General features: G+C 42.6%; 1 protein-coding gene across 3 annotated transcripts; it reads left to right on the top strand.

Annotated features, from left to right (window-relative positions):
* Positions 1-1,008: 1,008 nt before the first annotated feature.
* YBX3 (Y-box binding protein 3) lies at positions 1,009-26,846 on the top strand. 3 transcript variants are annotated; one of them, XM_055570287.1, is made up of 10 exons: positions 1,009-1,582; positions 5,388-5,451; positions 6,468-6,501; positions 9,265-9,354; positions 11,323-11,445; positions 14,403-14,606; positions 20,077-20,174; positions 23,276-23,447; positions 24,008-24,107; positions 26,283-26,846. In XM_055570287.1, the coding sequence occupies exons 1-9, from the start codon at positions 1,009-1,011 to the stop codon at positions 24,071-24,073; spliced, it is 1,425 nt and encodes a 474-aa protein (XP_055426262.1). In that variant the 3' UTR covers positions 24,074-24,107; positions 26,283-26,846. The 3 variants fall into 3 exon arrangements, with proteins under 3 accessions (XP_055426262.1, XP_055426274.1, XP_055426270.1); XM_055570299.1 differs by lacking the exon at positions 14,403-14,606; XM_055570295.1 differs by lacking the exon at positions 24,008-24,107.

Raw genomic sequence — 26,846 nt, 5'->3', positions numbered from 1 at the left:
TAATTAAGAGCAGCACTCGAGTGTATACCTAGGGCTGTCTAGACCCTGGAGGCAAAAAACACTTAACAGCCCTGTATTCCCATGGTTCTTAAGTAGAGGCCCTTTGGCCTGTGTTTCGCATAATCCAGTTCCATTCTCTTAAGATCAGGTGGACTCCTTAAACTGAAAATACCGTTTATTGAGTGATCTGCTTCTCTGTGACCCTCCTCTTTGCCCTCGAGGCTAAGAGGGCTCGACTACTTGAGTTTTCACTGGCTGGCAGAGGCAATTCGAGCAGAAAGTGGGGTGTGGATTTAGTCTTCTCCCTCCAAGTTCATTATTCTATGCATATGAACAGCTCGCTGTTTGTTGCCCTGTGTGTGCTTAGTCTCTCAGTCGTGTCCGACTCTTTGCGACCAGGCTCCTCTGTCCATGGGGATTCTCCAGGCAAGAATACTGGAGTAGGTTACTATGCCCTCCTCCAGAGTATCTTCCCAACCCAGGGAGAGAACCCAGGTCTCCCGCACTGCTGGTAGATTCTTTACCGCCTGAGCCACCAGGTAAGACCTTGCATTGCTGTAAACTGACGTTTACATGAATTCGCCAAGGGCTGGACTTCAATTTCCTCACCTGAGGCTCATAGACAAGTCATCCATAACTTCTCTTTCAGGAAGAAGTAGCCAAATAGCCTGAAGACGGTATTATTCCAGTTCTTCATTGCTGTATCAGAAACAGTTTATGGTGCTTCAGAAATGCTGAACGGTTTCACTAGAAAAGACTTACAAGCGTGCATTTGGGGAGAGAGAAGCGCCGCGTCTCCTGGATGCCCCAGTGTGCCCCTCCTGGAAGACGTGGCGAGGCAGGGGAGCCTTGTGGCCCCTGCTCCAACCAAGCGGGGCGGCAACGCGCGCTGCGCGGAAAACTCCGGAGCAGCCGGCCAAGCCCCGGCGCACCCTTGCTTTCCTTCCCTGCGCCCCATCCCGGCCCGAGTGGCGAGGGGGTGGGAAAAAGGGCAGCGGGCGCCTTTAAATGCTAATGAAGTCGATGCCCCAACTCCGGAGCCAACCCTCCCCACCCTTTCCCCTCCCCGGGCCCGCGCGCCGCCTAGAAGAACTCGTGCGGGGCCATTTTTGGGGCAGTAAGACCGAGCGCGGAGCACCGGAGCGAGCGCGCAGCCCAAGAGCGCGAGCCGCCTCCCGCCGCGAGACACCCCCACCCAGCCCGGCCTCCGGGAGAGCGAGCCCCCGGCCGCCGCGCCCTCCAGCCGCGCCAACCGCCGACCAACCGCCACCGAGGTGCCCGAGGGACAGCGGAGGAGGCGGCATGAGCGAGGCGAGCGAGGCCACCAGCACCACCAGCACCGCCTCCGCCGCTCCCAGCAGCAGCGCCCCCATCACCACCGCCGCCGCCCTCCCGCAGGCTCCGGCGGAGGCGGCCCCCCAGGACCCTGCGCCCAAGAGCCCGGCGGGCGGCGGCGCTACCCCGGCCCCTGCCCCGGCCGCCCTGGTCTCGGGCAACCCCGGTGGGGACGCGGCCCCGGGCACCGCGGCCCCCGCCTCTTCGGCCGCCGTGGGCAGCGAGGACGCGGAGAAGAAAGTTCTCGGTGAGTCAGGCGGGGAGGATGGGGGTGCCGCTCCGGGCTGGGGCTGGGGCCGGGGCCGCCGAGCACGTGTGGGCAACTCCAGCCGCCTGTCTGGGCGGGATGGAGCGGGGTCCCCGGGGACGTGGGGTTCTCCCCCACCCCGGGACGGGCGGCCGCCCATCCCGCAGGAGCTGCCGGACCAGGGCGCGGCGCTCCCGGCCGCCCGAGCGCCCCTGGGTTCGCAAGTTGGGGGTCTTAACTGGGGGTACCCTAGGAGGGCGCTGTCGCGCAGTCCCGTGGCGACGCATCCCCGGGTGCGGAGCGGAAAGAAGCGGCAGTCGGGAGAGAGGATCCAGGGTGGGATGGAAGTGGATGTAGGGATGGGACAGGCACCCACGTGGCACGGGAACTTTGGAGTCCTCGCTTAGGTTCTGGGCGAGGAGAGCATTTCCTTGGAGGGAAGAGGAAGGCGCTTGGAGGAGACAGGGCAAGGGTGGGGGAGTTGGTGGTGGTGGAAAGGCTTCTTGCTGGGAAGGCTCAGGTGTCCGTCCCAGACGCCCTTCTCACGGGGGCACGGGAACGAGGCCAGGCTTCTGTCGGCCACATGCTGGCGGAGGGGTGTTGCAATCCCTCTCCGGGGAAACTTGGGTCTCGGTCCCGCGTCCTCCTCCCTCGCTCTGCCCGCTGCTGCAAGAAAGACTTGGTGTTTACCACTCTTGTCTTCCCGGATTGTGGGAAAGCGCTTGGTGCAGCAGCTGAAAAAACTTGGTCGGAAGTGAGGGGATGACGTTAGTTCGCAGCCTCGTTATCTTGGGGACTTGTAACTTAGGAAGGGGAATCGGAAGAGGAGATGTTCAGGTCCCGGGGGCAGAACGTTACAAAGGATGTCTGTAGTCATTGTTGGTTTTGTCACGGATCTCATCGTCCTCTCATTCAGTAACGTTAACGCCCTGTGTGAGGCCTAGGCAGTGGGTGGGGAATAAGGTCTCTAAAGGGTGTGTGCTGTATATCTCATTCCCTCTTTTTTTTTTAAACCAGGGAAAGTTAAGAGATGGTGTAAGATGCTTCTGAGAAATTTTCAGTATTTTGCATGGGGCATGTTTGGTTTCTGTGAGCCTTGCCTGCCCAATTTTCTAGGAAGAAAATTTTATAGGCAGAAACTTGGAGGAATCATGTGAAGAAAGTTTAATAGGATCCCATTTTTCCTGCCTTGAGAGGCCTGTGTTCTTTTTTTTTTTTTTTTTTTAGGGTTAGATTTTACTCAGTTACTGTCAAACGAGCTGCTAAATGTAACATGTGCAGGTTAAGAAACAAAATAGCCTTCATTTCTCTAGGCTAAAAGTTGCTCCAGTCTAGTCCAGGTTGTACTGTGATATTGTTTTCAACAAGTGTTTCTTGGAATACTTCCCATGCCAAATGTCAAGAGAGACAGCCTTGGTTTATCTGAAGCAGTGTTAGGATATGTTCTTAATTTGATTTATCTTCTTATAAAGGAAATTTCTCAGTTTTTCACTGGATCCCTGTATCTTTCTTGAATCTAAACTGAATTTTAGACTGCAGTAGATATCTTTAAAGATGAAGGAACTAGATAAATTACTCAGCCACCAACTGCTCTGACAGTCCCAGCACATCCCTGGTGGTGAGGTTGTAGGTCTTGGGTCTTTGCACTGTCACTCCCAAATCACAACAACGACAGCCTTCTGCCTGACATTTCAACACTCTCTGTCCAGTGTGTTCTGCCATCTCCTGTCCTTAGCCAGACGGACACATGGCGCCTACAATGTGCCAGGTGCAGTGCTGACTGAAATGGAATTCTGGTTTGGGATTCTTGCATTCTAGTTCTTAGAAATGGTTCCAAACTTCAGCGTATAGCCAGCCACAGGCCAGGGAAGTAGTTGACATGACTGAAGGAAAACTTCACTCTTAATGAACCTCATGGAAGCTTGTTGGTCTTCCTCCTTTCCCCATCCAGCTCTGTGTATGTGAAGTGAGTTTATGGGCTTTAAAACAAGAAGAATGGATGACTGTGTTTGGCCTTGTGAGGTCACTGGAAACATTGGTGAAATTGGGAAATTTTTAAAAACTAAAGTGGGAATAAAAATAACCTTCCACCTGGATTGAAGTTATCCTTGAAAATCACTTTCATCTTTCTCTTTATTAGTGTTGCTTTTCTAATCGCAATTATGCCTTTGACAGTGCCTGTAGACATTAACTATATGAAAATGAATAAAAAGAGTTCCTACCTTTATATTTTCCTTGTTTTTCTAATTCATTAATTTTGGGGCAAATGAGACAAAAAGCATATCATTTGAAATAATGTGAGATTTAAAAGCATATGATTGATCAAAACCAGTCTTCTGTGTACATTTAGATCTAAAATATTTTTTTTTCCTCTTTGCCCTGTTGCTGTAATTCAAATGCCCTGAAACTGAAGGTATTAATAGTTTAGTCTCTTTATTGGAGAAAGATTTTCCTTAGTTGGCATAAAAAGTGGAGATTGCTCAGTAAATGGTGGGCCAAATGACTTTGAAGGCAGAAAGAGTTTTTTGTTTGTGTTTTCTTTTTACAAAGAGAGCTAAATAAACTACTTCCCCAAGCATATGCATTTAGCAAAACTCAGAACTAACCCTGCCCACAGCAGAGTAAGCCCTAATTACTGTTTTCTTCTTGAATTTAAAAGCTGAATCTTTATTATTTTTCCTTGGAAATTAAAAATGTTGTATCTCATGGTTAGTTGTTACTTTTATTCTCTCCTAAGCTTTTTTCTTTTTAAAGATACTCTATTGCCACATTTCTTGTCTCACTGAGTTTTGATAATTGCTTTATGCTTTTCCTGAATTTAGACCTGGGCATTTCATAGAAGTACTGGATTTGGTATTCACAGTTGATTCAGAGGAGTCATCTAAAATCATAAATGGCTAACATAAACATAAATCTGTGAAGTACAAGTTCCATGACCATACTATTGGTTTAGATTTCTTCTCCTGAGTTCTGTTAAGATCGTACCTTGTACAGAAATGGTCCTGTCACAAGGGCAAGTCGAGTCAGCAATCACATTGGGAGGGTTATAAGAAAATGCTGATAAGAATTTGGTTTATAGGAGAAACCAAAATCAGTTTGGTTTGATTCCCACCAAATGAAGAGAGCAGGATAAACAATGAAACAGAATCCCAAATTCATCGCAGGTTTGAAAAGGCCTGTTGCATCATGTCTCGGGGTGGTAAGAACAGAACTGGCCTGAGCCCGCCTCACTTCTATTATTACTCTGGACTCCTCTGATGGGCCCCCATCTGGCATCAAGACAAGTTTCTTCAGGTCTCTGTAGATCAGCTATTAACAAGGAGCTACTCTTTCACTATGTGGAGTTTGCCGACAGTTTCAAAGTGTGAAAGCGATGTGTCAGGTCTCAGGGCTCACCTTGTTCATGTGTCTATAGTCACTTTCATCAAGAGCTGCGTTCAGCACTTAGAACACTTTTCTGCTGTAAAACTTTAAAGAGCATGTTTTCATTTTTCTCCCCTTAAACAGTGTTTCTCAATTTTAATCACTACAGAATCATATAGACTTAGGACAACACCTTATCTCAGGACTTCACTGAGACATTTCCCAAGGAAGAAAGGTTTAGTCTTCTGAAGAGTAGTTCCCTGTGACAACCTGTGACAACTTCATTTCCTCCATTTTCTTCTCTCGATAAACTCTGAAGTTAAGCTTTTAATGGTTTCCTCAGGTATATTTAAGCTTTAAATAATGCTATCAAGACCTTAGTGGTATGAGCTTTATCTCTTTGTAGGTCAGATACTAATTTATCTGCTTAATCCTATTTTAGCCACCAAAGTCCTTGGCACTGTCAAATGGTTCAACGTCAGAAATGGATATGGATTTATAAATCGGTATGTGTGTGTATCTCTGCATGTTTTACTTAAATATGTCCTCATGCTGTGGAACCTATTGTTGGTGTCTTTTCCCATACTTTATTAATGGCTTGTGTAAGTTTTCAGATTTCCGAGCCATGTAAATACTCTCATTTCTAAACTGCTGATCATTAAACATTAATTGCAATGCATTTCTAAAACATGGATAAATAACTTATTTTATATGATCTAGTCATTAAAAGAAAAAGCCGTGGCAGTGGGGACAATAGAGAAAGGGGAAGGGCCTTAAGATAATTGAGTGGGTATCCACAATTTCACAGATGGAGGAGTGGAATCCTAGACTGGTTAAGCAACTTTCCTCAGGTCACACAACTAGTGAGTAATTGAGCTGGATCTGTAACCCAGGTCTGGTCCAAGTCCTGTGTAGAAACCACAGTGTTTTCTTTAAACCATGGTAACTTCTAACCATATAGGAATGAGAACACAGCTGCAAGCGGTGAGGGTGTTCTGATGTTTTTATATGATACCATCATTTTCTCTAGCCCTCCTAGCTAGGACCCCACCTTCTTAAAAAAAAAATTCCTCTAATTTCTTCCTTGTATGTTTTGGTGGGCAGTGGGGGTGGGGTAGGGATTTAGAGTAGGGTGGTGGTGGAGGGGGGGTTGTTTTAGGTTTCAGTGTAAGGGGAGCCTAGTTCACAGCTGTGTCCTGTCCTTTTAACTGTCTTGCTTTGCTTTCGCTGGGAGGGAAACCTCGGGCTCTGGTTACACATCATGTGATTTAGAGAGATGAGAGGAAACGGGTGTTTTGGTAGGTTGACTCTGTGTGCATGAAGCCAGGCAGCATTGTCATGTGGAGGACTAAGGTGGGTCCCTTTTGGGTTTAGAAGTTTTTAAGGAGGACTGACTTGAGGCATCTGAGTTTCGAGGACAGACAGACATCTATGTTGTGTTTTGAAGTCCTAGGCTCTAAACTGTTTTAAGTTTTCCCACTTACCTAGTTCTTCTAACTGTGAGCTTTTTGTCTTCCAACAGAAATGACACCAAAGAAGATGTATTTGTACATCAGGTAAGAGGGACAATAACTGTGATGTTTGCTCTCTGAGGAGACGGGAGTCTGTAATATGCTATTATTATCCCTTTCCCAAAGTGAAGCCCTGCACGTTGCTGTTCTGCTCGAAACTCCTTCTGGGGTTTTATTTTGGCAAGAGGGCCCAGTTCCACATTTTAAGATTAGCACTTAAGCTCCTCTCGTCCATCACATTAACTGTTTTCAGACAGTTTTATTTTTTGAGCTTAATGAAGTAATAATCAGACCACGTGCTAATTTTTAGAGCTTTCGAGTCTTCAGCTAAAGCACTTCTATTTCCATCTTAGCAGCCTGTGCTCCTGACTGTGTTTCCTCCTTGTGTTTGGCTGGGCCCCAACTTACCTTCGCCTGGGTGGATACTGGTTAAATTCCGCTCCATCAGAGCAACTTGAACTTGGGTAAATAGCTCAGCGAAGCAGATGGCTGAAGTGTGTGTATCCAAGACATGGGGGCTTTCCAGGAGGCTCAGGGGTAAAGAATCGAACTGCCAATGCAAGAGACTCGGGTTCAATCCCTGGGTGGGGACGATCCGTTGGAGAAGGAAATGGCAACCCACTTCAGTATTCTTGCCTGGGAAATCCCATGAGCAGAGGAGCCTGGTGGATTACGGTCCGTGGGGTACAGAAGAGTTGGACACGACTTAGTGACTGAGCACAAGCAACATCTAAGATATAAGGAGACTCCAGCTCCCAGGCTAGTCCCCTCCTCTGTCCTGCTTAGCACATGTCCAGATCAAATAGGCCTGTAGTCCCCTGTAGTCAAGGAGATGCAGAAAAAGTGTAAAATACGGAAAACATGGACTTCTCTGTATAGGAAGCTCAGTCTTTTTCTACATTATTAACCTAGGATGTTATTCTGTATCCTGGACTTTCTTGGCAAAAGAGATTAAAAGCATTACGTGCACTTAGTTTTCTTTTTGTATGGTTAGTTTTCAGTGAATTGTCTCATATATGTGTGGTTCTTAGTGAATCAAACAGAGAAGTACAGAGACAGGTACCAACAGTTCACCTCCAGGGCTCTGTCAAGCGTCTGGTTTTCTGTGTTTTCCTGCTGTTTAGGATCCTCTGCACCGTGGGGTAGAGTTTGGTGACTGGAGAGAGTGCTATCTCAGAAGGAGCAATCCTGTTGTGGTTTCTATCAGTTATATTCCAGTTGTGCCTGGGTAACTGGAGTGGATTACTTTGTTCAGACACAGTGACTTTTAAAGTCAGAACAGACTAGAAGGGAGTGTTGCTTATAACACCTAGCGGGTAATAGAGATTTTGGGGGTAAGAACTCTGCCTTCTGGTGACTGATGGCGTAAAGGGACCTCACAAGTTTCTGTGCCAGTGGCCAGCCTCATTGGCCTGTGAGTGTGTGACCTGATTCCAGCCCCCCGTGAGGCTGGGTGGTGAGTCACCTCGGTGTGCTGAGGCTTGCCCAGTTTAACAGGAAAAAGGGAACGAGCCGGTAGGGAGGGGCTGTTTTTGGACTGGCTGAATGTTCAGGCGGCCTGCGTGTATATCCTGTCCTGAACTGCCTTTTTCCTCTGTGGGTGAGGTCTCTGCCCTACTGGCTCATTCTTTTTTTTTTTTCCCTCCCTCCTACTCAGAGTAAGGGAAGGGCTAGATTACACATGCCTAATCGCTTTATAAAATAAGGCTGACCTAGTTCCACAGAAACCCAGAGCCCCTTTAACTGTTTAGAGATACCAGCCGACGAAATGGAATTCAGGAATTATTTTCTTCCCTCCATTGATTGAAAAAGAGAAGCCTGTTCATAAGCAGGTATTTAGGTGCCCATGTTCACTGCAGGATAATGTCATTAACCTTTCAATGTTATTTATCAGGGAGCGCGTAGGGATGAGCTGACATGTGAATGATGTGATGAGAAAAATTTGAATAAATATCACACAATTATAGTACAGGGGTATACACTTCCCCCACCCACCTTCCTCCTTCCCCCAGGCTGTATTTTTATAAACTCAGATAAATCACTTATCAGCCTCCAATTGGTTTCCTCATCTGTAAAATGGGAGAGAAGGTTGTCAGCAGTGTTTTGTTCTTGAGGTATTTTCATATATTGTCAGAAATATTTATCCCCCCTTGGATTTTTAAAATTTCTTTGGAGGTTAGCAGTTTCTCTTATCCACTGAAATCTCTATCCCCATATTTCTGTGTTTATGTGCATGTGTAAGATTTTATGGAGGCGTCCCCCATCCCACAGCCTCCATAATGATGGAAAAAGAGTCTGACCCAAGACACTTCATAGTGTGAGGAAACGCATCCATCCAGTATCACGATTAGTTCATCAGAATAACTGCAGTTTCTATTTAACCCACCTACCAAGATGAATTTTGAAGGATAACATGAAATCAAGAAAGTAATGTGGAACATAGTTGTATAGTGTTTTTTGTTTTGTTGTTCTTGTTTTGGAGATGCAGGTTAGTTGGGAGAATAGAATAGAATAATGGTAAAGAACATGCCTGCCCATGCAGGAGACACAGGTTCCATCCCTGGGTCAGGAAGGTGCCTAGAGGAGGAAACCACTACCCACTCCAGTATTCTTTCCTGGGAAACACCATGGACAGAGGAGCGTTGTGCGCTGCAGTTCATGAGATCGCAGAGTCGGACACGACTTAGCGACTAAACAACAACATTAGATCAACGATTTCTTCAGTAGAGCCAGTAAACTTGAAAGGGATGAACTCTGTGGCCAACTTTGACCTATACTTCATTCAGAATTTTTTTTTAATCTTGACAGACTGCCATCAAGAAAAATAACCCACGGAAATACCTGCGCAGTGTAGGAGATGGAGAAACCGTAGAGTTTGATGTGGTTGAAGGAGAGAAGGTGAGAGGAGATTGTGGTTGGGTATCCAGGGTGCTGGCAATATTTTCTTGCTTAGTAAATGGTCTCTCTGTCCTTTATGAGTTAACAGTACTTTGGATTTTTACTATGACAGAAAGAAGCAATTCTTTAAGTAAAAGTGTTTCTGATTATTGACTAACATATGCATTGTTTGATGCAGTATAAAAGGATATTTTAATTTCCATTTTAATAAATGATGAACACTATTTAATCATGGAAGGAAAAGCTAATTTCTGAAGATTTAAAATGACAAATCTTATTTTGGTACTAAATGTATTTTCAAGTGAAATTTAAAATTAAAACAGGGCTTTCCTGGTGGCTTGGTGCTAAAGAATCCACCTACCAGTGCAGGAGACATGGGTTCAATCTCTGATCTGGGAAGATCACATATGCCGCAGAGAAACTGAACCTGTGCACCACAGCTATTGAGCCTGTGCTCTAGAGCCCTGGAGCCGAAACTGCACACCCTCCTAGAGCCCATGCCCTGCAGCAAGAGAAGCCACAGCAGTGAGAAGCCCGTGTACAACTAGAGCTTAGCCGCTGCTTGCTCCAACTAGAGAAAGCTCATGCACAGAGATGAAGATCCAAGGCAGCCAAAAATAAATACATAAATAAAATTTTAAGAATTAAGGTAGTTTTATAGTATTAAAAATTGATAAAAGCTGTTTTGGGGTGAAAGATACTTTTGTTTTAAGAATAAAATCAAATATAATCATTATGTTTTCTCTTTGGCTTGGGTTTTGAAAAGCCAGAGGCATCTTGACAGACTGTATAACCGCTATCTTCACATGAAGACTAACCCAGGAAGCTAAAAGGATCATTTTGATGTGCATCGACAGGTTTTTAATGCTGTGATATGTTTAATTCTAATATTAGTAATGTCTTTTATGCTTTATTTATTAATTGTAAGCTGACTAGTTGACTCCCAGATGATTGCTCTTCTGATATACACACCATTCATTCTGTTGTTCTTATTCTTAGCAACTCTCAAACTGTCTTCCTGTTTTAAAAGAGAAACACTTTACTTCATCTCATATAAAAATTTAAGTGATCTTTACCAATGTGATCCCAGAGTATCTTGCAGATCTTTCAGAGTTCCAAGTTACCTACCAGCAAATGCAGACATGTAACAATCCCTAATGTCCCATCCAACTATTAAAATTTTGTCTAGCCAGGTTAATTTTACCTCTGTGTATTTTCAGCATGTGAGGTTATACAAATGGACATAAGAGTGGGGTTTCACTCTTTTGAATCTCCTTTGCCTGAACTTTTTATATTTCTGAAGCATTACTTTATCTGCTTGTCCATAGAGAATTTGCAGGCTATGTCTGTTTCAACAATAAGATTTAAAGAGGGACTACTTTTGTGGACACTGTATGTGAAAGGAGGAGCTGAGTCAACAGCCCTTCATTCCAGCCACTGCCACACTGGGAGGAATTTCTCTCTCACTAGCTCAGTGCTGGACAGACCACGTGAGCCCACGAGTGGATTCTCTTGGTACCTCACAGAGTAACAGGTTTCAGTATTTTCTAGGAAGTATCTCAGTTATTTCCAGTGAAGAATATTCGTCCTGGTCTAGCATTCCTTTGCTCCAGTTGCTTTATATTTACCAGTTTTATGTTACTTAAAGATAAATATGTATACATATTGCTCTTGAATCAAGAGAGCAGAGGTTGTGGAAGCACGCGAGCTGTATATACATCTATTATTTTTTAACTTTTTATTTTATATTGCAGCCTAGTTGATAAACAGTGTTGCGTCAGTGTAGGCGTCATGCTGTAGACATTTAAATACATCAAGCATCTTGCTCACCTTATTAAAACGAGGTCACCCGTAGGAACTTCTAGTACCTCCTGCCAGTCTTAAACCCTCTGGCTGTCTAAGGCGGTGCTTTTGGTCGTTTGGCTTCTTTCTGACTCGAAGGCCGTCTTTGGTTTCTTCCTTTCTCAGGGTGCAGAAGCAGCCAATGTGACCGGCCCGGATGGCGTTCCAGTGGAAGGGAGCCGATATGCTGCTGACCGGCGCCGCTACAGACGCGGCTACTACGGCCGGCGCCGTGGACCGCCCCGCAATGTACGTTGTCTCTTTCATCATCAGTGACCCAAGAAATGTGCACATCTAAAATTAAGTGTGTATATTTGGAGCACATAAAAGCTGTATCTTCTCCTGGAAACACAGTGATTTTTTTTGGATGGGAAATCTTTTGTGTTCAGAATTCATCCCCACTGGTCTTATGGGACATTTTTGCCATTCAGCAGTTGTATCAGTTTGTTTGTATTTGGCTGCAAGTAACAGCCATTTAATTATCTTGTAACAAGAAGGCTTAACTTGGGCCATGCCAAGGTTGTCAAAAAAGTTTTCTCTTCTTTTGGCTCCTTTATGGGCCAGAACCAAACCATGTGACATCCACTTGGTGGGGTAGAGGGAAGGGGCCTGGGATTTCTGTGATTGGCTTACATCTGGTGTTCATCCCTTGGCACTGACCCCGTTTCTTTCTAAGAAAGTCAGCCTTTCCTTGGCAAGGAAGAGTGAGGAACAGCTCTGGAGTAAGTGATGGACAATGCTGGCCACAGAAATATTAAGTGATTTGCCTCAATTATGTAGCTGCTTTATTTAAGATAGCATTTCCCATTATTTCAAAGTTAAGCAATAATTAAGTCTCTGGACTTTTAGTCCCGTAGATTGGTACCAATCTAAGTGAAAGGGTTTACAGCCAAGTCTGGCTGGAGCTTTCTTAGGAGGCTCAGTTTAAAATATTCTCGAGGCATCCAACTTGTGGTCATGAGGAACCTCTCAGATATGAGTCATTTTTGATGTTTCTAGAATTAGTACCAGGGATTGGTACCCTGGAATAAAACTCAAGATGCTTTGTGAACACAGGATTGTGGCTATGTGCATCACCCAGGGAAAACTTTTGAAAAAAATCTCACCAGAATGAAGTATTTGCAGATTGAGAATGGTTTATATCTCTACACTTTGATAGAATAGTATTTTTCTGCTTACCTAAATGTTTCCTCTCTTCATTGTGTCGTCTTAAACACGCAGCCCAAATTGCTTTTTATCAGATTCCATATTGGATCTTGTTTTTCTTCCTGTATTTCTCTTACCCATGTTTTGCTTATCCTGTTTGATTTTTAATAATAAACTGTGTCCGAGACAGTTGGAACAGGCTACCAGAGCATTTACTACATCGTGTTAACTCTTTCACGTTCACCAGATTCTTGGAACACTAGTGGTAATTGTTTTGATTTCTAGGTTAACTCAGAAGTACAAATGGTAAAAAGCCTTGAGTGAAAAATTTTCCTTCAAAGACGTTTCTCCTCAGCTCGAAATTCTGAAGTCATGTATGTGATGTTTAGAAGCAAAATTATCCAAATTCTGAAAATAAACATAAATGAAGGTTTTCTGTTGTGATGTCTTTTAGGTCCTGACAGCTTCCTGAGTGTGTTTGGCAATGGTGGTGCCATTGTTCTTATTTTGTAAAACTAATCTTAATGAAAGATTTGAAAACTCAGATACAGAGAAACCTAAAGAGAAAATTTACAGTTTATTCAGTCACACTATTTGGGGGAACATTTTCTATGCTAATATGCCTTTAAATCATTAGAGATTGTATCTGATACAGATTTTATAAAGTATAGAGTTAACTTGGATTTTCTGAAATTATACTAGCTGAGGCTATACTTGAAGCTTTTCCTCTTTGAGAATTTTGTTGCTGGTGTGGGCTTGGTTTTCTGGAGAGTTCTAAATCTTAAATACTCTCACCCCCAACATCAGTCATTTAATTTTCTTCATTCTAAATTTGTTCATTTTTTAAAAACTATAGTTACTTTACTTAAGACTACCTTTGGCATTGCAATCCCCCTTTAAGATTTGAAATAAAAAATTTCTTTAAGGGATGTTTAGCTGTTTGCTTATATTTTTTTGATATAAAATGTTAGTATGTGAAATGGTAGTTTAAATACAGGAAAAAGATAAAATGATTCAATAGTTCCTTGTGTTAACAAAGTTGTTATATTCAGAAACTGTATTTATTACTTGCTACTATGTATTAAAGTGCAATTAAAACTTTATTGCTAAACAAAGAGAGGTATGCCATAAGTCAGTGGTTCTCGAACCTTCTGGTTTTTGGACCCATTTATATGCTTCATTATGGGATCCCAGAGTTTTTATGTATGTTTATATCTATTATTATTTATTGTATTGGAAAGTAAAGCAGAATTTAAAAGATTTAATTTATTTTAAAATAAGCTATTACTTGTAAATACAAATAACTTTTTTTTTTTTAATGAAAGCTATTTTTTAATTGAGTGAAAAGAGTGGTGTTGCTTTAGGTCTTTACCAATCACTGATGTCGGTTTAATAAAAGACTGGACTCTTACAGCTCCTTCTGCCTTGGGGCTGTGAGGGACCGTGTGTCACTGTCGCTTCTGTGACACATCCAACCCCTCTCCTGCCCCCAACTCAGGAGAGAATGAGATGGGAAAACACAGCATCCTGCCAGCCTTATGAGAATAGTTTGACCTTGATGACCCCCTAGGAAGGATTTCAGAGACCTCCATCCACACTTTGAGAACCCAACCAGTCCAGGAAGCAAACCACTTAGGACCAACCACAAAATATACAAAATATATTTTTCTTTACTTTGCCCCAGTGGATGGCCAGTGTTGGGGAGACACATTTGGTGGAGCCAAATATTCTAAACTGTGTAAATGTTTTTTGGGTGGTTAGTCAACTGATACTGACCAGTTCTAACTAGATGCGAACTAAATTCTTTAGCGATTAATTGCACTTGCTTTTCTGCTTCTTGGTATTTTATCTGCATGGATCTGCTTTAATCTTAATGTAGCTTATCTCAGGTCATCACCTGATGATCCGGGGTATATGCATTTTTGTCGATATACTAGAAGGGATCGTTCCATTGGGGGAGAATTTTGTTTTTTCTTTCGTTGATACTCAGTCTAAATGGTATTCTTTGCTTCTTTCCCTGCCGACACCTCTTCTGAACCTCTGTTTCTTTGCTTCGCTAGTACGCTGGGGAGGAGGAGGAGGAAGGGAGCGGCAGCAGTGAAGGACTGGAGGCCCCCTCCGCTGCCGGGCAGTTCTCTGCGGCCCGGAGTCAGCCGCGCCGCCCCCAGTACCGCCCCCAGTACCGGCGGCGCTTCCCGCCTTACCACGTGGGACAGACCTTTGACCGCCGCTCCCGGGTCTTCCCCCATCCCAGCAGAATGCAGGTAAACCGGCACCTGGGACTTCTCTCCGGCAGTCCTCACCCCTCCGTCCTTCCTCTGCCTCCTCTTCCTCCTCCTCTTCCGATACCAGCGGCCGGAAATCAAACCTTGCTTTTGGCTTCCCGATGCTGACGCTACTTAATCCAAGCAGACTAGTCTGCTTTCCGAGACCGGTCCTTGTAGTCTCATTTCTAGAAGCACGACCACGTGAGCCTTGAGCCTTGCCTATACCCAGGGACCCTGGTGGACAAGGTACAGTCTCAAGTTTATAGAAAAAATGAAAGACAGAAAGGAGGGACAGGTGAGGGTATCTGAGAGCTGAACTCTGAAGTCAGGCCTGGGCTTGAGTCTTATCTCTGCTCCTTACTGTGAGCTTGTGAGATTAACTTGTCCATCCGTTAAATGGGGATAGCTGCCTCCACCTTGGGGCTGTGATGATAAAATCCAAGATAAAGACTGAAGTGTGTGACAGCTCAGGATGGAGGGTGTCTATAAAGTTCTTAATTTAGATGAGATAATGTTGATGATTAAGAAAACCTCATATGAAAGTGGAGATGACTATCTCTTTTTTTCTTTTTTTACTGCAAAATACTGATACAACTATTGTGAACTTGACCTGTAGTTAATAAGCCTTTCACCAACTTTGCAGTTCCCAGGAAACTTGGAAATCTTGGGAGAGGACCTCATTTTTGGTACCACTAGCTTACACCTTCTTCCTCTTAGTGTCCTTGGTTTTTGTTTGTCCACTGAGTGTTTTGACTGAACATTGTGTTCAGTCTGTTCTTTGCTGCCCTTTTCCTATCCTATCATGCATGACTGTGTTCTTCCTACATTGCTTCTTGTTTTTTTTTTTTTTTCCCTTCTACTCTTTAACAGCTGTCCCTGACAAATGTGCTAAAAATAGCCAGTAGCCTTACGTATATGGAGAGATTGGGTACATGAGGCATAGTAGGTTTCTTTAGGGCAGCACCCTGGGCCTCTAGGAAATGAGGACAGGAAGAGTCCGGGAGACTACGACACATTTATTTTTAGGGAGTCAGTAATGCCTTCCTAAAATAATCCTTCTTTATGTTTAGCATATATATATGTAGCATATTTTTTTGAGAATATGAAGAGTATCTTCAATATTGGTTGAAAGAAAAGTATATTTCCCCTTAGGAATAGGAGGTTCAGAGCAAAGGGATTCTTGTGTGCCTCACAGAAAAGCAGGCTGAAAACTAATTTTGAAAATGTGTGCATATTCTGGTAACTGCATTTCAGTTGTCTTGGAAGGACTGATGCTGAAGCTGAAACTCCAATACTTTGGCCACCTGATGCGAAGAGCTGACTCATTGGAAAAGACTCTGATGCTGGGAGGGATTGGGGGCAGGAAGAGAAGGGGACGACAGAGGATGAGATGGCTGGATGGCATCACCGACTCAATAGACATGAGTTTGGGTGAACTCTGGGAGTTAGTGATGAACAGGGAGGCCTGGCGTGCTGCAATTCATGGGGTTACAGAGAGTCGGACACAACTGAGCGACTGAACTGAACTGAACTGAACTGTGTACCGAGAATGTCGTATAACGTGATATAGCTGTGTCCAAATGACTTCCCTTTTTCAAAGATAGTAATTCTCGATATTTGGCAAATAAGTCACGGTAGTTACTGAGCTGATATCAACTGTTTGTCATCTCCGAGACGAGAATTATATGACAGAGGAAAAGGAGCAGCATTGTTTGGCCTCCACCAAGAGACAGATGTTTGAAATCAGTTCTTAGTTTTCCCTACAGCTTTATGGAATTGGCAGTGGTGTCCATATTTTTGTTGTTGTTGTTACAAGTGAAGGGATTTGAGTAGTTTAAGGAATTAGCAGCTTTTACCTAAGGTTACATGGGTGGTAGACTTTGGTTTAAACTCGGTCTGTGCAGTCTCCTCCTGTTCTGTCATTCTAGTAAATGTTCATCCTTTATACATGTTCCTTTCTGTTTCTGCATGTGTGTGTTTGAATCGAAGTTCCTGAAGAAGCAGCAGCTTTGCTTGTTCAGAGAAGTAAGGGAGGCTCATGTGGTTGGGATGTTATGTGTGAATAGAGGGGTAAGAGGTTAGATTAAGGTAGCATCGGGGCAGATTAGGCATGCCTACTATAGACCATAATAAGAATTGTTGACCTGTCCTCAATGTGATGAAAAACTAGTTGAGGGGTCTAAACAGGGGAGGAAACATATTTGAGAAATCACCAGACAGTTTAAGGAGGCTGGACCACAGGAGGCAGCAGCAGAGTTAGGGAGACCAGCTCCCTCATTTGCCCTGCGGAGGGGCAGTCAGGGCAGGAATTAAGAGTGCTGTCAGCGGAGGTGTGAGGAGTGGTCACGTTTAGGAAGTGACAGCATCTGGTGATGGAGTGAACGTGTGGTGTTAGGAGTAAAGGATACCTTGCAAAGGAAGACCAGGTTTGGGCAGAGAGACAGAAGGCATTTGGAGATCTTCTGGACACATTAAATATCACCTCCAAGGGGAGAGAAGTCAACTTGGCAGAAAAATAAAAGAGGCAAGAGGTAGCGAGTGGCTTGAGTTAAGAAGATGTCATTTTAGATGAGGTGGGAGAAAGAGTCTTTGGGGATGTTTCAAAAGTGACCTGAAAGAGGTAAGGGAACAAGGCGTTCACGCACCAGGAAAGGCATGAAGGGTGGGGGGAATGGCAAGTACAATACAAAGGCCGAAGGAAGCCTGGAGGGTAGACGAGACTGTAGGTGCGCCTGTGGAGACATCAAAACATAGGTGAAGGCCTGGGTCAGGGAGAGAGGGACTGATAAAATGAGTATAGGTAGAAAACTGAGCCAAGGACTGAGTTTCGGATTAAGCAGTTAAGGATTAGGGAGATAGGGAGTCTGGTAGAGGACAATGGGAAGGAGCAGATGGGGAGAGAATGTCCTGGAAGGAAGTGCTGTGTTAAGTGCTATTGAGGAAGGGAGGAAGGGAGACTGAGGCTAGGTTAGGTTTGGTAACTTGGAGGTTAGTGGTATGTGAGGACAAAAGTCTCTGAATTCAAGAAAGAGCAAAGAGGAGGTATTATAGTCCCCTTTGAGGAGGTATCTGTGCTGGCAGAGGGGGTCTTCCACCTCTGTATGTATGTTGTAGAGGAGCTCAGAGAAATGGGGCCATGGCTGGTGGAAGATGTAGGGTCAGGGCAAGGTTTTTGTTTGATTTGATTATGTTTTTACATTGAATTCTCTCCTGGCCTCCCTTCCTTCACCAACAACCTAAATTCATTTGGTGGGCAGATCAAATATGCCATACATATACACACATCACACACATGTAACTTATGGTGTATGTATGTGTGGTATGTATTTATGTTAGTGTATTATTTCTGCCTACTGAAATGGCCTGAAATCAGTGACACCTTAATAGCACTGAGCATGTCTGGCCCCCAATTTTTCATTTGTGAATACCATTCTCCAATAAAAAATAGAAGCCCTTTTGGAGAACCAGCCACTTTCAGAGCCAGGCCAGAGAAAGTACAATATGAGCCTAGAACATCTTGTTGTGCCAGAAAACAAGGAAGTGCTCAAAGAATGCTGGAGTCACATTCAGAGGACACAAGCCAGCTGGACAGGGGCTCCCATTGGCCAGTAATGATAGTAACAGATTACAGCTCATTGAATAAAGTAGAAAACCAGGAGTTTTCTATATAAGACATTAACAAATATAAAAGTTTACAGATGTAAACCAATATATTGAATTTGATGAAGAATGAAACATTTACTGGCTTTTGAAAGTACTTTTTTCACAAAATCCTCATACATTGCAAAGGGGAAAAGCGTAAACTTCCCCCGGGGTTCTTCTCAGAGTGAACACTGTCAGTAACAGTAGGAATTAAGTAGGAATTGACACCATATGCCGGCCAACAGGATGCAGTGAGAAAAATCCAGAGCTCTGTTGTGGCTTCCCTTCCAAGGATGTGTAAGTTCAATCATGTGGAGATCCTAAACAACCCCAAATGAGGAGTATTTTGCAAAATAACTGACTTGTATCATTTGAAAGTGTCAAGATCATGAAAGCCAAGTAAAAATTGGAGAACTGTTCCAGTTAAAGAGACAACTAAATTCAGGGCATGGTTCTAAGTGAGTCTTTTTATTGTAAATGACATTATTGGGACAACTGACAAAATCAAATGGAGTCTGAGGTTTCAAGTCTATACTTTCAACAACCCTGTTATTTTGTGATAATTTAAAGAACACAGTTGGAAAAGATGGATGTTATTTCAGCATGTTGATATGCCTGGATGGAGCTGATGGAGGAGAGGAGGATTGAGAGTTAAGTGCCCTCGTAGGCCAGAGAGAGGGTTGGCTTTGTCTGTGGGCATGGACCACTTAATCAGTTGAGTGAGAGAAGAAAAAGCAAATGTAGGTGTAGGGTCAGAGAAGGCAATGGCACCCTACTCCAGTACTCTTGCCTGGAAAATCCCATGGATGGAGGAGCCTGGTAGGCTGCAGTCCGTGGGGTCGCTGAGAGTCGGGCAGGACTGAGCAACTTCACTTTCACTTTTCACTTTCCTGCATTGGAGAAGGAAATGGCAACCCACTCCAGTGTTCTTGCCTGGAGAATCTCAGGGACGGCGGAGCCTGGTGGGCTGCCGTCTATGGGGTCGCACAGAGTCGGACATGACTGAAGCGACTTAGCAGCAGCAGCAGCAGGTGTAGGGTGGTAGATTTGATGGCGAAAGAATATAGAGATTCTTCTTTGATTGGTTCTCTTTTCTTAGTGAAATATAGAGAAGGAAGGGATATTACCTTTGAGTACGAAAAAGCAGATTGAGATGTGTCTGTATTATGAAGAAATTCAGAGATTTTGGGTGGGTTGGTTTGTTTGTTAGTTTTTTGTTCTTTCTTTCCCTGGAAGTTCTATAATGAATTAAATCCCCCAGCTTCAAGTAAATTTCTCAAGGAAGTATTTTTTATTATTTATTGTTATACTTCAATAAATATGCAAACAGATAAAAGGAAAAAATTGTAAAAAGAAGGAATCAGAGGTAAAGGTGTGGTTAAGAGGCGTGGGGTGACCTTTGAATGTAGAAACCATTACTGTATCAAAGGGGTACCCTGTTTGTAGAATGAGTAGGTCTGAGTTTGAAATTCTCAGGCCCACTGAAAATTCTCATTGCTCTAATGTAGTATATCATTCCATTTCCTTTTGCAATAAAGGTTTTCTTTCAGGAGACAAATGGGACATTTTAACATGTTTAATGTTGTAAAATAAACTTAGTTGCACTGGGATCAGGAAAAGACTGTCTAGTGGGACTGAGTCTGTCTTTCTTTCCTATCAGTCACACACATTTAATCAGTACATGGTTCACTGATAGGAGAGTCCCCAGCTTTGAAAAGAAGCCTTTTATTTTTTCCTTTAAAAATTTTTTTCAATGCAACTGTGTGCTGTGTCTCTCATATCCTGTGTTCTGACACTTACTTCAGCTCTCCTTGCCTCCCTCCAGGCCGGTGAGATTGGTGAGATGAAGGATGGGGTCCCAGAAGGAGCGCAACTTCAGGGACCAGTCCATCGGAATCCGACTTACCGCGCAAGGTACCGGAGGTAGGTGACGTTGCCTGCTGACTAATGACCAACTGAAGAACTTGCCAGTGATGGTAGGGTGGTCGGGCTTGTTGCAGCTCTGTTTGTTTTGGATTTATTATGTGATGAGAAGACGTGACTGCTTTGACCATACGTCCAAGGTTTGGTGGGGCTCTGCGATATATGTATTTTTAGATGGGTATGTGACATTTCTCCTGTTCCTTAACAACTGAAATTTCTAGTTATCCCTTTACCAAAGCATTCTTTGTTTCTGATAACTTTCACATGATGTAAATTCATACTTAATTTTTATTTCATTATATTTAATGAGATGAGAGCAACAGAAATTAACTGATACGTTATTCAGTGGTAGCTCTACAAATGGAGGAAGAATTGGCTGCCAGCACATATTTGTGATACAGTAAGTCCCCTACATGCCAATGAGTTCTGTTCCAAGAGCATGCTTGTAAGTCCAGCATGCTTCATTCATAAGTCGTAAAAAGTTAGCCTAGGTACCCACCTAACACAATCGGCTAGACAGTACTATACTATAACAGGTTTATAATAGTTTTCATGCAAATAATGTGTACATAAAAAAACAATTTATTTATGGGGCAGCATGGAGAAACAGACATAGAGAACAGACTTATGGACATGGGAAGAGAGGAGGAGAGGGTGAGATGTATGAAAAGAGTGACATGGAAACTTACATTACCATATGTAAAATAGATAGGCAACAGGAATTAGCTGTATGGCTCAGGAAACTCAAACAGGGGTTCTGTATCAACCTAGAGGGGTGGGATGGGGAGGGAGACGGGAGGGAGGGTCAAAAGGGAGGGGATATATGTATACCTATGGCTGATTCGTGTTGAGGTTTGACAGAAAACAACAAAATTCTGTAAAGCAATTATCCTTCAACAAAAAAATTAATTAAAAAACAAAACAAAATTTTTAATCTTATAGTACAGTACCTTGAAAGTACAGTAGTCCAGTCAGTACAACAGCTGGCACACAGGGGCTGGCAAGAAGTGACCAGTGACCAGGCAAGAAGAGTTACTGACTGAAGGAGGGAGAGGAGGTGGGAGATGGTGGAACTGAAGGACCATCAGCAATAGGAGATGGGGGGCAAGCACATTCGCATCTTTGAAAGTTTGCAGCTCATAGGGGACTTGCCATACTGAATGTTCTGATAATGAAGCAGTCTAATGTGGGGGCTGAATCAACTAACCACAGATCCAGTTGTCTGTATTTAAATTCCCACCCTACGACTAGCAGCTCATCTGTAGCTATATCTCCTTCTCATAAGTTTCAGGACTCCTCTTAGACAGAGTCACCAGATTTATAAAATGGACAATAAGGAATATTCCACAGTTGTCAGTAAGGTTAGATGTACTCTAAGGCATTTAAGATAATCAGAATGTTGCCTGATATATAGTAAGCCCTTGATAAATTGATTATTACTACTACCAAGGATTTTAAGAGTAGTGAAAGGAGTGTTGTTTTATTTCTGCTTTATCCCTTGTGAAAACCGAATTGGCTAGACTCCCCAAGATTGATTATAAGCTTTTTATATTGTAAGCTCCCTGTTCCTTTGCCCTGTCCTTGAAGAGCTTCATTCACAAATGACGTCCATACCCCCTTGAAGTTTGGCAAAATGGGATTATTGACAGAAGAGTAAGGATATTACTCGAGCTCTCCTGATTGGCAACATTCTACATTCTTTTTTCTCACAAGATTCCTTGTAATTTTAGATGCTGTCATTCTAATGATTCACTACTAAGGACTTTGGAAATAAAGGAAGCTTCATAAAAATGTCTTAAGGAAAACAGGGAAAAGATCCTGCGGATCCCAATTTTGTCAATTTCTAGCTGTGTGTGACCTTGGGAAGGTTATATTCGACCTTTTTGACCTATAAAAGCAGCAATCCTATGTGGTTCAACCAAATACTCACCTTTAAGCCTCTTGGTTTTCTCACTCTAAATCTTAAACTCAAAGGATTAGCCTTGAAATTAAATGAGATAATTAACATGAAAGCATAGAGCACAGGCCTCGGCACACAACGACTAATGTTAGTTTTCTTGCTGTGTCAAATCCCCTTAGTCTCCCCCTCTTCAAGGCAGGCTGTCCACAGAGGGCAGATACCAGGCACTTCTCTTAATTTTTGCACCCACAGTGCCTGGTAGGACCAGAGCATATGTTCCGTAGGTGTTTGTTCACTGCAAATAGTGTTCAGATGAAGGAGGAAAATGATTGAAAAATTTTTTTTTTATCTCATCATCCTTTTGTTCCATTTGCCACATTCAGTTCAGTTCAGTTGCTCTGAACTCGTGTCCTACTCTTTGCGACCCCATGAATCGCAGCACGCCAGGCCTCCCTGTCCATTACCAACTCCTGGAGTTTACTCAAACTCATGTCCATCGAGTCGGTGATGCCATCTAGCCATCTCATCCTCTGTAGTCTCCTTCTCCTCCTCCTTCCAATCCTTCCCAGCATCAGGGTCTTTTCCAATGAGTCAACTCTTCGCATGAGGTGGCCAAAGTATTGAAGTTTCAGCTTTAGCATCAGTCCTTCCAATGAACACCCAGGACTGATCTCCTTTAGAATGGACTGGTTGGACCTCCTTGCATTCCAAGGGACTCTCAAGAGTCTTCTCCAATACCACAGTTCAAAAGCATCAATTCTTCGGCACTCAGCTTTCTTCAAGTCCAACTCTCACATCCATACATGACCACTGGAAAAACCATAGCCTTGACTAGATGGACCTTTGTTGGCAAAGTAATGTTTCTGCTTTTTAATATGCTGTCTAAGTTGGTCATAACTTTCCTTCCAAGGAGTAAGTATCTTTTAATTTCATGGCTGCAATCACCATCTGCAGTGATTTTGGAGCCCCCCCCAAAATAAAGTCTAACACTGTTTCCCTGTCTATTTCCCATGAAGTGATGGGACCAGATGCCATGATCTTAGTTTTCTGAATGTTGAGCTTTAAGCCAGCTTTTTCACTCTAGCTTTGCTTAATTCTAGGAGTAAGTCTTGTCCCCTTGACTTGTTAAACCTTTAAAGACAAGACCTGCTCTTCTTGAAGGCCCTTTCCAATTGCACATGTTCTCTTTTCTCTGTGCCAGGGGCCCTCCTCGCCCACGACCTGCCCCTGCTGTCGGAGAGGCTGAAGATAAGGAGAATCAACAAGCGGCCAATGGTCCAAACCAGCCACCTGCTCGCCGTGGATACCAGCGCCCCTATAACTATCGGCGTCGCCCCCGTCCCCCTAACGCTCCTTCACAGGATGGCAAAGAGGTGAGGCCAGCTAGTCAGAGGAGATGCTGCCAGACCACCCTGGACCATGTCAGCCTTTAGTATTTCCTTCTAAGAGTGGTTTCATAGTCTGAAAACTGAGGCCAAAAATATATATCATATATGTATCTTTATGTATAATAACATTTTCATAAAGATATGTATATACACAGAGAGGGTGAGAGAGAGAGAGAATGCCTTGCCCATATCGCAAACCAAATATTTGCATTCAACCAATTAGCACTCTAGTCAGAACGGTTAGAGCTCTCCAAACAAAGGACAGTGTTTATACAGAGGAACCTGCTTCTCAGCATGTGTTGAAAGTGACTGTATATTTTTTATGACTCTCAGCTGTGAAGAGTGTTGGTATTTAGTTGCCGTTTGGAAGCCATTCTTCAGTGGTTCTAATTTTTGACTCCAACTTTAAGAGTAGTTAAGATTTTGCACAGTGATTTACCTCTGCAGGCAGGAAGATCCCTACTTGTGAGACCTTTCAGTCTTGGACTCTCCACTGCTGAGGAAATTGGTTCATTTCTGGTTTGTGGTTTTATTGTGTGTTTCAGACCAAGGCAGGTGAAGCACCATCTGAGAACCCTGCTCCAGCTCCCGAGCAGAGCAGTGCAGAGTAACAGCCGGTTCCCTAGGCACCTTCACCATCCGCAGGTAGGCGGCCCACGCGGAACTGATGTTCTTTTTAAACAGCGCTGATTTCTCAGCGGTAGCACAGAGCAGTCTAAACTAATCCTGCAGTTCATCTGGGCCAGCCTCTTATCTCCATCAGGATTCTGAGAAAGAGTTGTTTCGGTGGTGAAATATCTCTGAAGCTGATCTTATTTCGCTTGGTTTTGGAGACATAAACGTGCAGACAGAGTTAATGAGTGTCAAAGTCATTTTTCTAGATAGACAGTTGTCAACTATTTACACCGTCGAAAGATTTTTTGAAAGTTTTACTTTTGTGACACCTAGTGGCCAGTTTGATAATTTTAAAGTGCCTGCGTGCTTGCTCTGCGGCTTCAGACTCTTTGGACTAGCCTGCCAGGCTCCTCTGTCTATGCAGTTTCCCAGGCAAGAAACTGGAGTGGGTTGCCATTTTGTTCTCCAGGGGATCTTCCCAACCCCGGGATCGAACCTGCATCTCCTGCTTGACAGGCGGATTCACTGAGCCACCAGGGAAGCCCAATGCACCTGACAAGGCTTCATTTTAATAACAGAGGACTGTGATCTGTGGAACAAACAGGAATTATTTTTTCCTTCCCATTACCCTTTGATAGCCAGCATTATTTATGTGTTGTGCTTGAGAGCCCTTGGGTTTACATGTCCAGTGCAGGATCTACTCCTCTTTCGCTTGAATGCTCTTGAGCAGTTTGTTTATCCTCTGCTACAGTTCTGTTTGCTGCAGGTAAAATAGGGATATTGACTGGTCTGGGTATTACAAAGACAGACGTGATATCACATGTATGAACTACCGAAGCCAGGTGTGGCGAAGAATAACCTCTCCATAAAGTTAGCTTGTTTTTCTTCATTATTGCTTCCTGCTTTTTTTTCTGTATTCTTGCTAAAAATCTTGGAAATTGTACTTGTATAGGTAGAAATATACTGGAAAGACTGATTCAGCAAGTCTTAAAAGACTATATAAGCCATAGTTGGTTTCATTCTGGGTTTTTCATCTAATAAGTCCTGAGAATTTGATTTTTTAGTATTTCTTGGTTGTTACAAGCCCTTTTCATGAAATAAATAAGGAAGTAGCTTTTAGTTAAAAGAGTTTTAAGCTTATAGTAGTAGTGTTTTTTCAAAAAATTAATATTTCATAAAATTTTAAGATCATTTTAAGTTTATACATTTTAAATGCCATCTGCTTTTATATGCAGAGGTTTGGATTTAAATTATCTTTTCACAAGGTAAACAAGTGCTACGCTGAAAATATTCTGTTTATCTCTGGGTATCATGGGCAATTTATCACAGAAATAAATTCTATATTCAGAGTTGCTTGAAATAACTGACAAGATTATGTATTAATCATTTGGCCATAACCTTTTAGTAACATTATTTCTAGGTATGTTCCTTAGGAAATAATCCAAAATATAGGGGGAAAATTTCTATTATAATCTTGTATTGGAGAAGTGGTTAAATATTGAGATATATCCGTATTAGGAGATACTGTATAACCACTAAAATGATTATGAAGAATTATCAATGTTATAGTATCATTTATTTGAAAAGGCTTCATAATGATAATTTTTTTTTATAATTCTACAGAATTTTTACCATTATGCACTGAGTGTTCTTGTTTATAAAAATGTTTTATTAGAAAGTTTCCATTAAATTCATGTTTCAGCTTACAAATCTCTAAAAGGTACACATGTAAGATTTTGTTTTGAGCTTTTGAAAATTATTATTATTTTTTAATTTTAAAAAATTTTATTTAGCATAAACAGAACTAAAGCAATTTACATTATATGAAAATGTCTTAAATGAAACTGCATTGTTATGAGGAATTTCATTGACATTACCCAACCCAACCCAAGACTGTTCTATACTGAATTCCATTCAGACTTGTAGCAAAATTCTAACCTATTAGATTGTAATTATTATAGTTTCATAATGTTACAGTTTTACTTGCATTAAAATCTAAACTTATGATTAAAAATTTACTAATAAAAAGGATGCAGTCCTTCTAAAACATTTCAAGTTCTGGGTTATTTTAAGGTTTCTATAAGTTAATTCTAAAATCTTAAAACTATTTGAACTACATAAAAAACAGGTAAGTTTTGCCTTTTTATTCTTTAACCCTTGGTCATCTTGTCACTCTTTAATAAATCTGATGTGAACGTTTTCCAGGTGACTTAATGACCATTAAAAAAATAAAGCAAAAAGCAGACCACGACCTTACGAACACCAAAGAAACGTCCAAGCAATAAAGTGGAAGATTAATAACCAAGATGTGGACATTAGAATGTTTACTACACTTCCTTACAAAACAGACAACTACACGAGGAAAACGTCAGCCGTTTTTTCCAGCAGCTGAGATCCTGGGAATGCCTGCACATTAACGAGAGAGCGACCTCCCCAGTTTCAGCAACCACTAGGTTTATATTTTTTTCCTGGTTTTTACTGTTTTGGTAATATGAATTGAAAGAAGAATTATTAATACAACATGGGGAGACCCCTCCCAACCAAAGAAATCTGAAATATATAGTAAATGCTTTTTTTTTTTCCTTTTCTGTTCATTTTGGATGCTGGTGCTAAACTTCCAAGTGTCATGATTTAAAAAAGAAATTTTATTCCCTTCTTATTTATTTCTAGGATAAGGGGAGGGTAACATTTTGCTTTCTTATGTAACTCTCTTCGAAAATGTGCAGTACCAAGTTCCGCAAAAATAAAATTTTTACCCTTGAAAGGAAA

Source organism: Bubalus kerabau, chromosome 1 (assembly GCF_029407905.1).
Source record: "Bubalus kerabau isolate K-KA32 ecotype Philippines breed swamp buffalo chromosome 1, PCC_UOA_SB_1v2, whole genome shotgun sequence".
Taxonomy (NCBI): Eukaryota; Metazoa; Chordata; class Mammalia; order Artiodactyla; family Bovidae; genus Bubalus; species Bubalus kerabau.
This window is presented reverse-complemented; position numbering and strand designations above follow the sequence as displayed.

What these genes read in the sequence shown, in the direction of transcription:
- YBX3 (XM_055570287.1), top strand. Translation starts at nt 1,009, where the DNA reads ATGCTAATGAAGTCGATGCCCCAACTCCGGAGCCAACCCTCCCCACCC. An exon ending in CGCGGAGAAGAAAGTTCTCG is followed by an intron (nt 1,583 to 5,387) that starts GTGAGTCAGGCG and finishes ATCCTATTTTAG; the next exon opens with CCACCAAAGTCCTTGGCACT. An exon ending in GGATATGGATTTATAAATCG is followed by an intron (nt 5,452 to 6,467) that starts GTATGTGTGTGT and finishes GTCTTCCAACAG; the next exon opens with AAATGACACCAAAGAAGATG.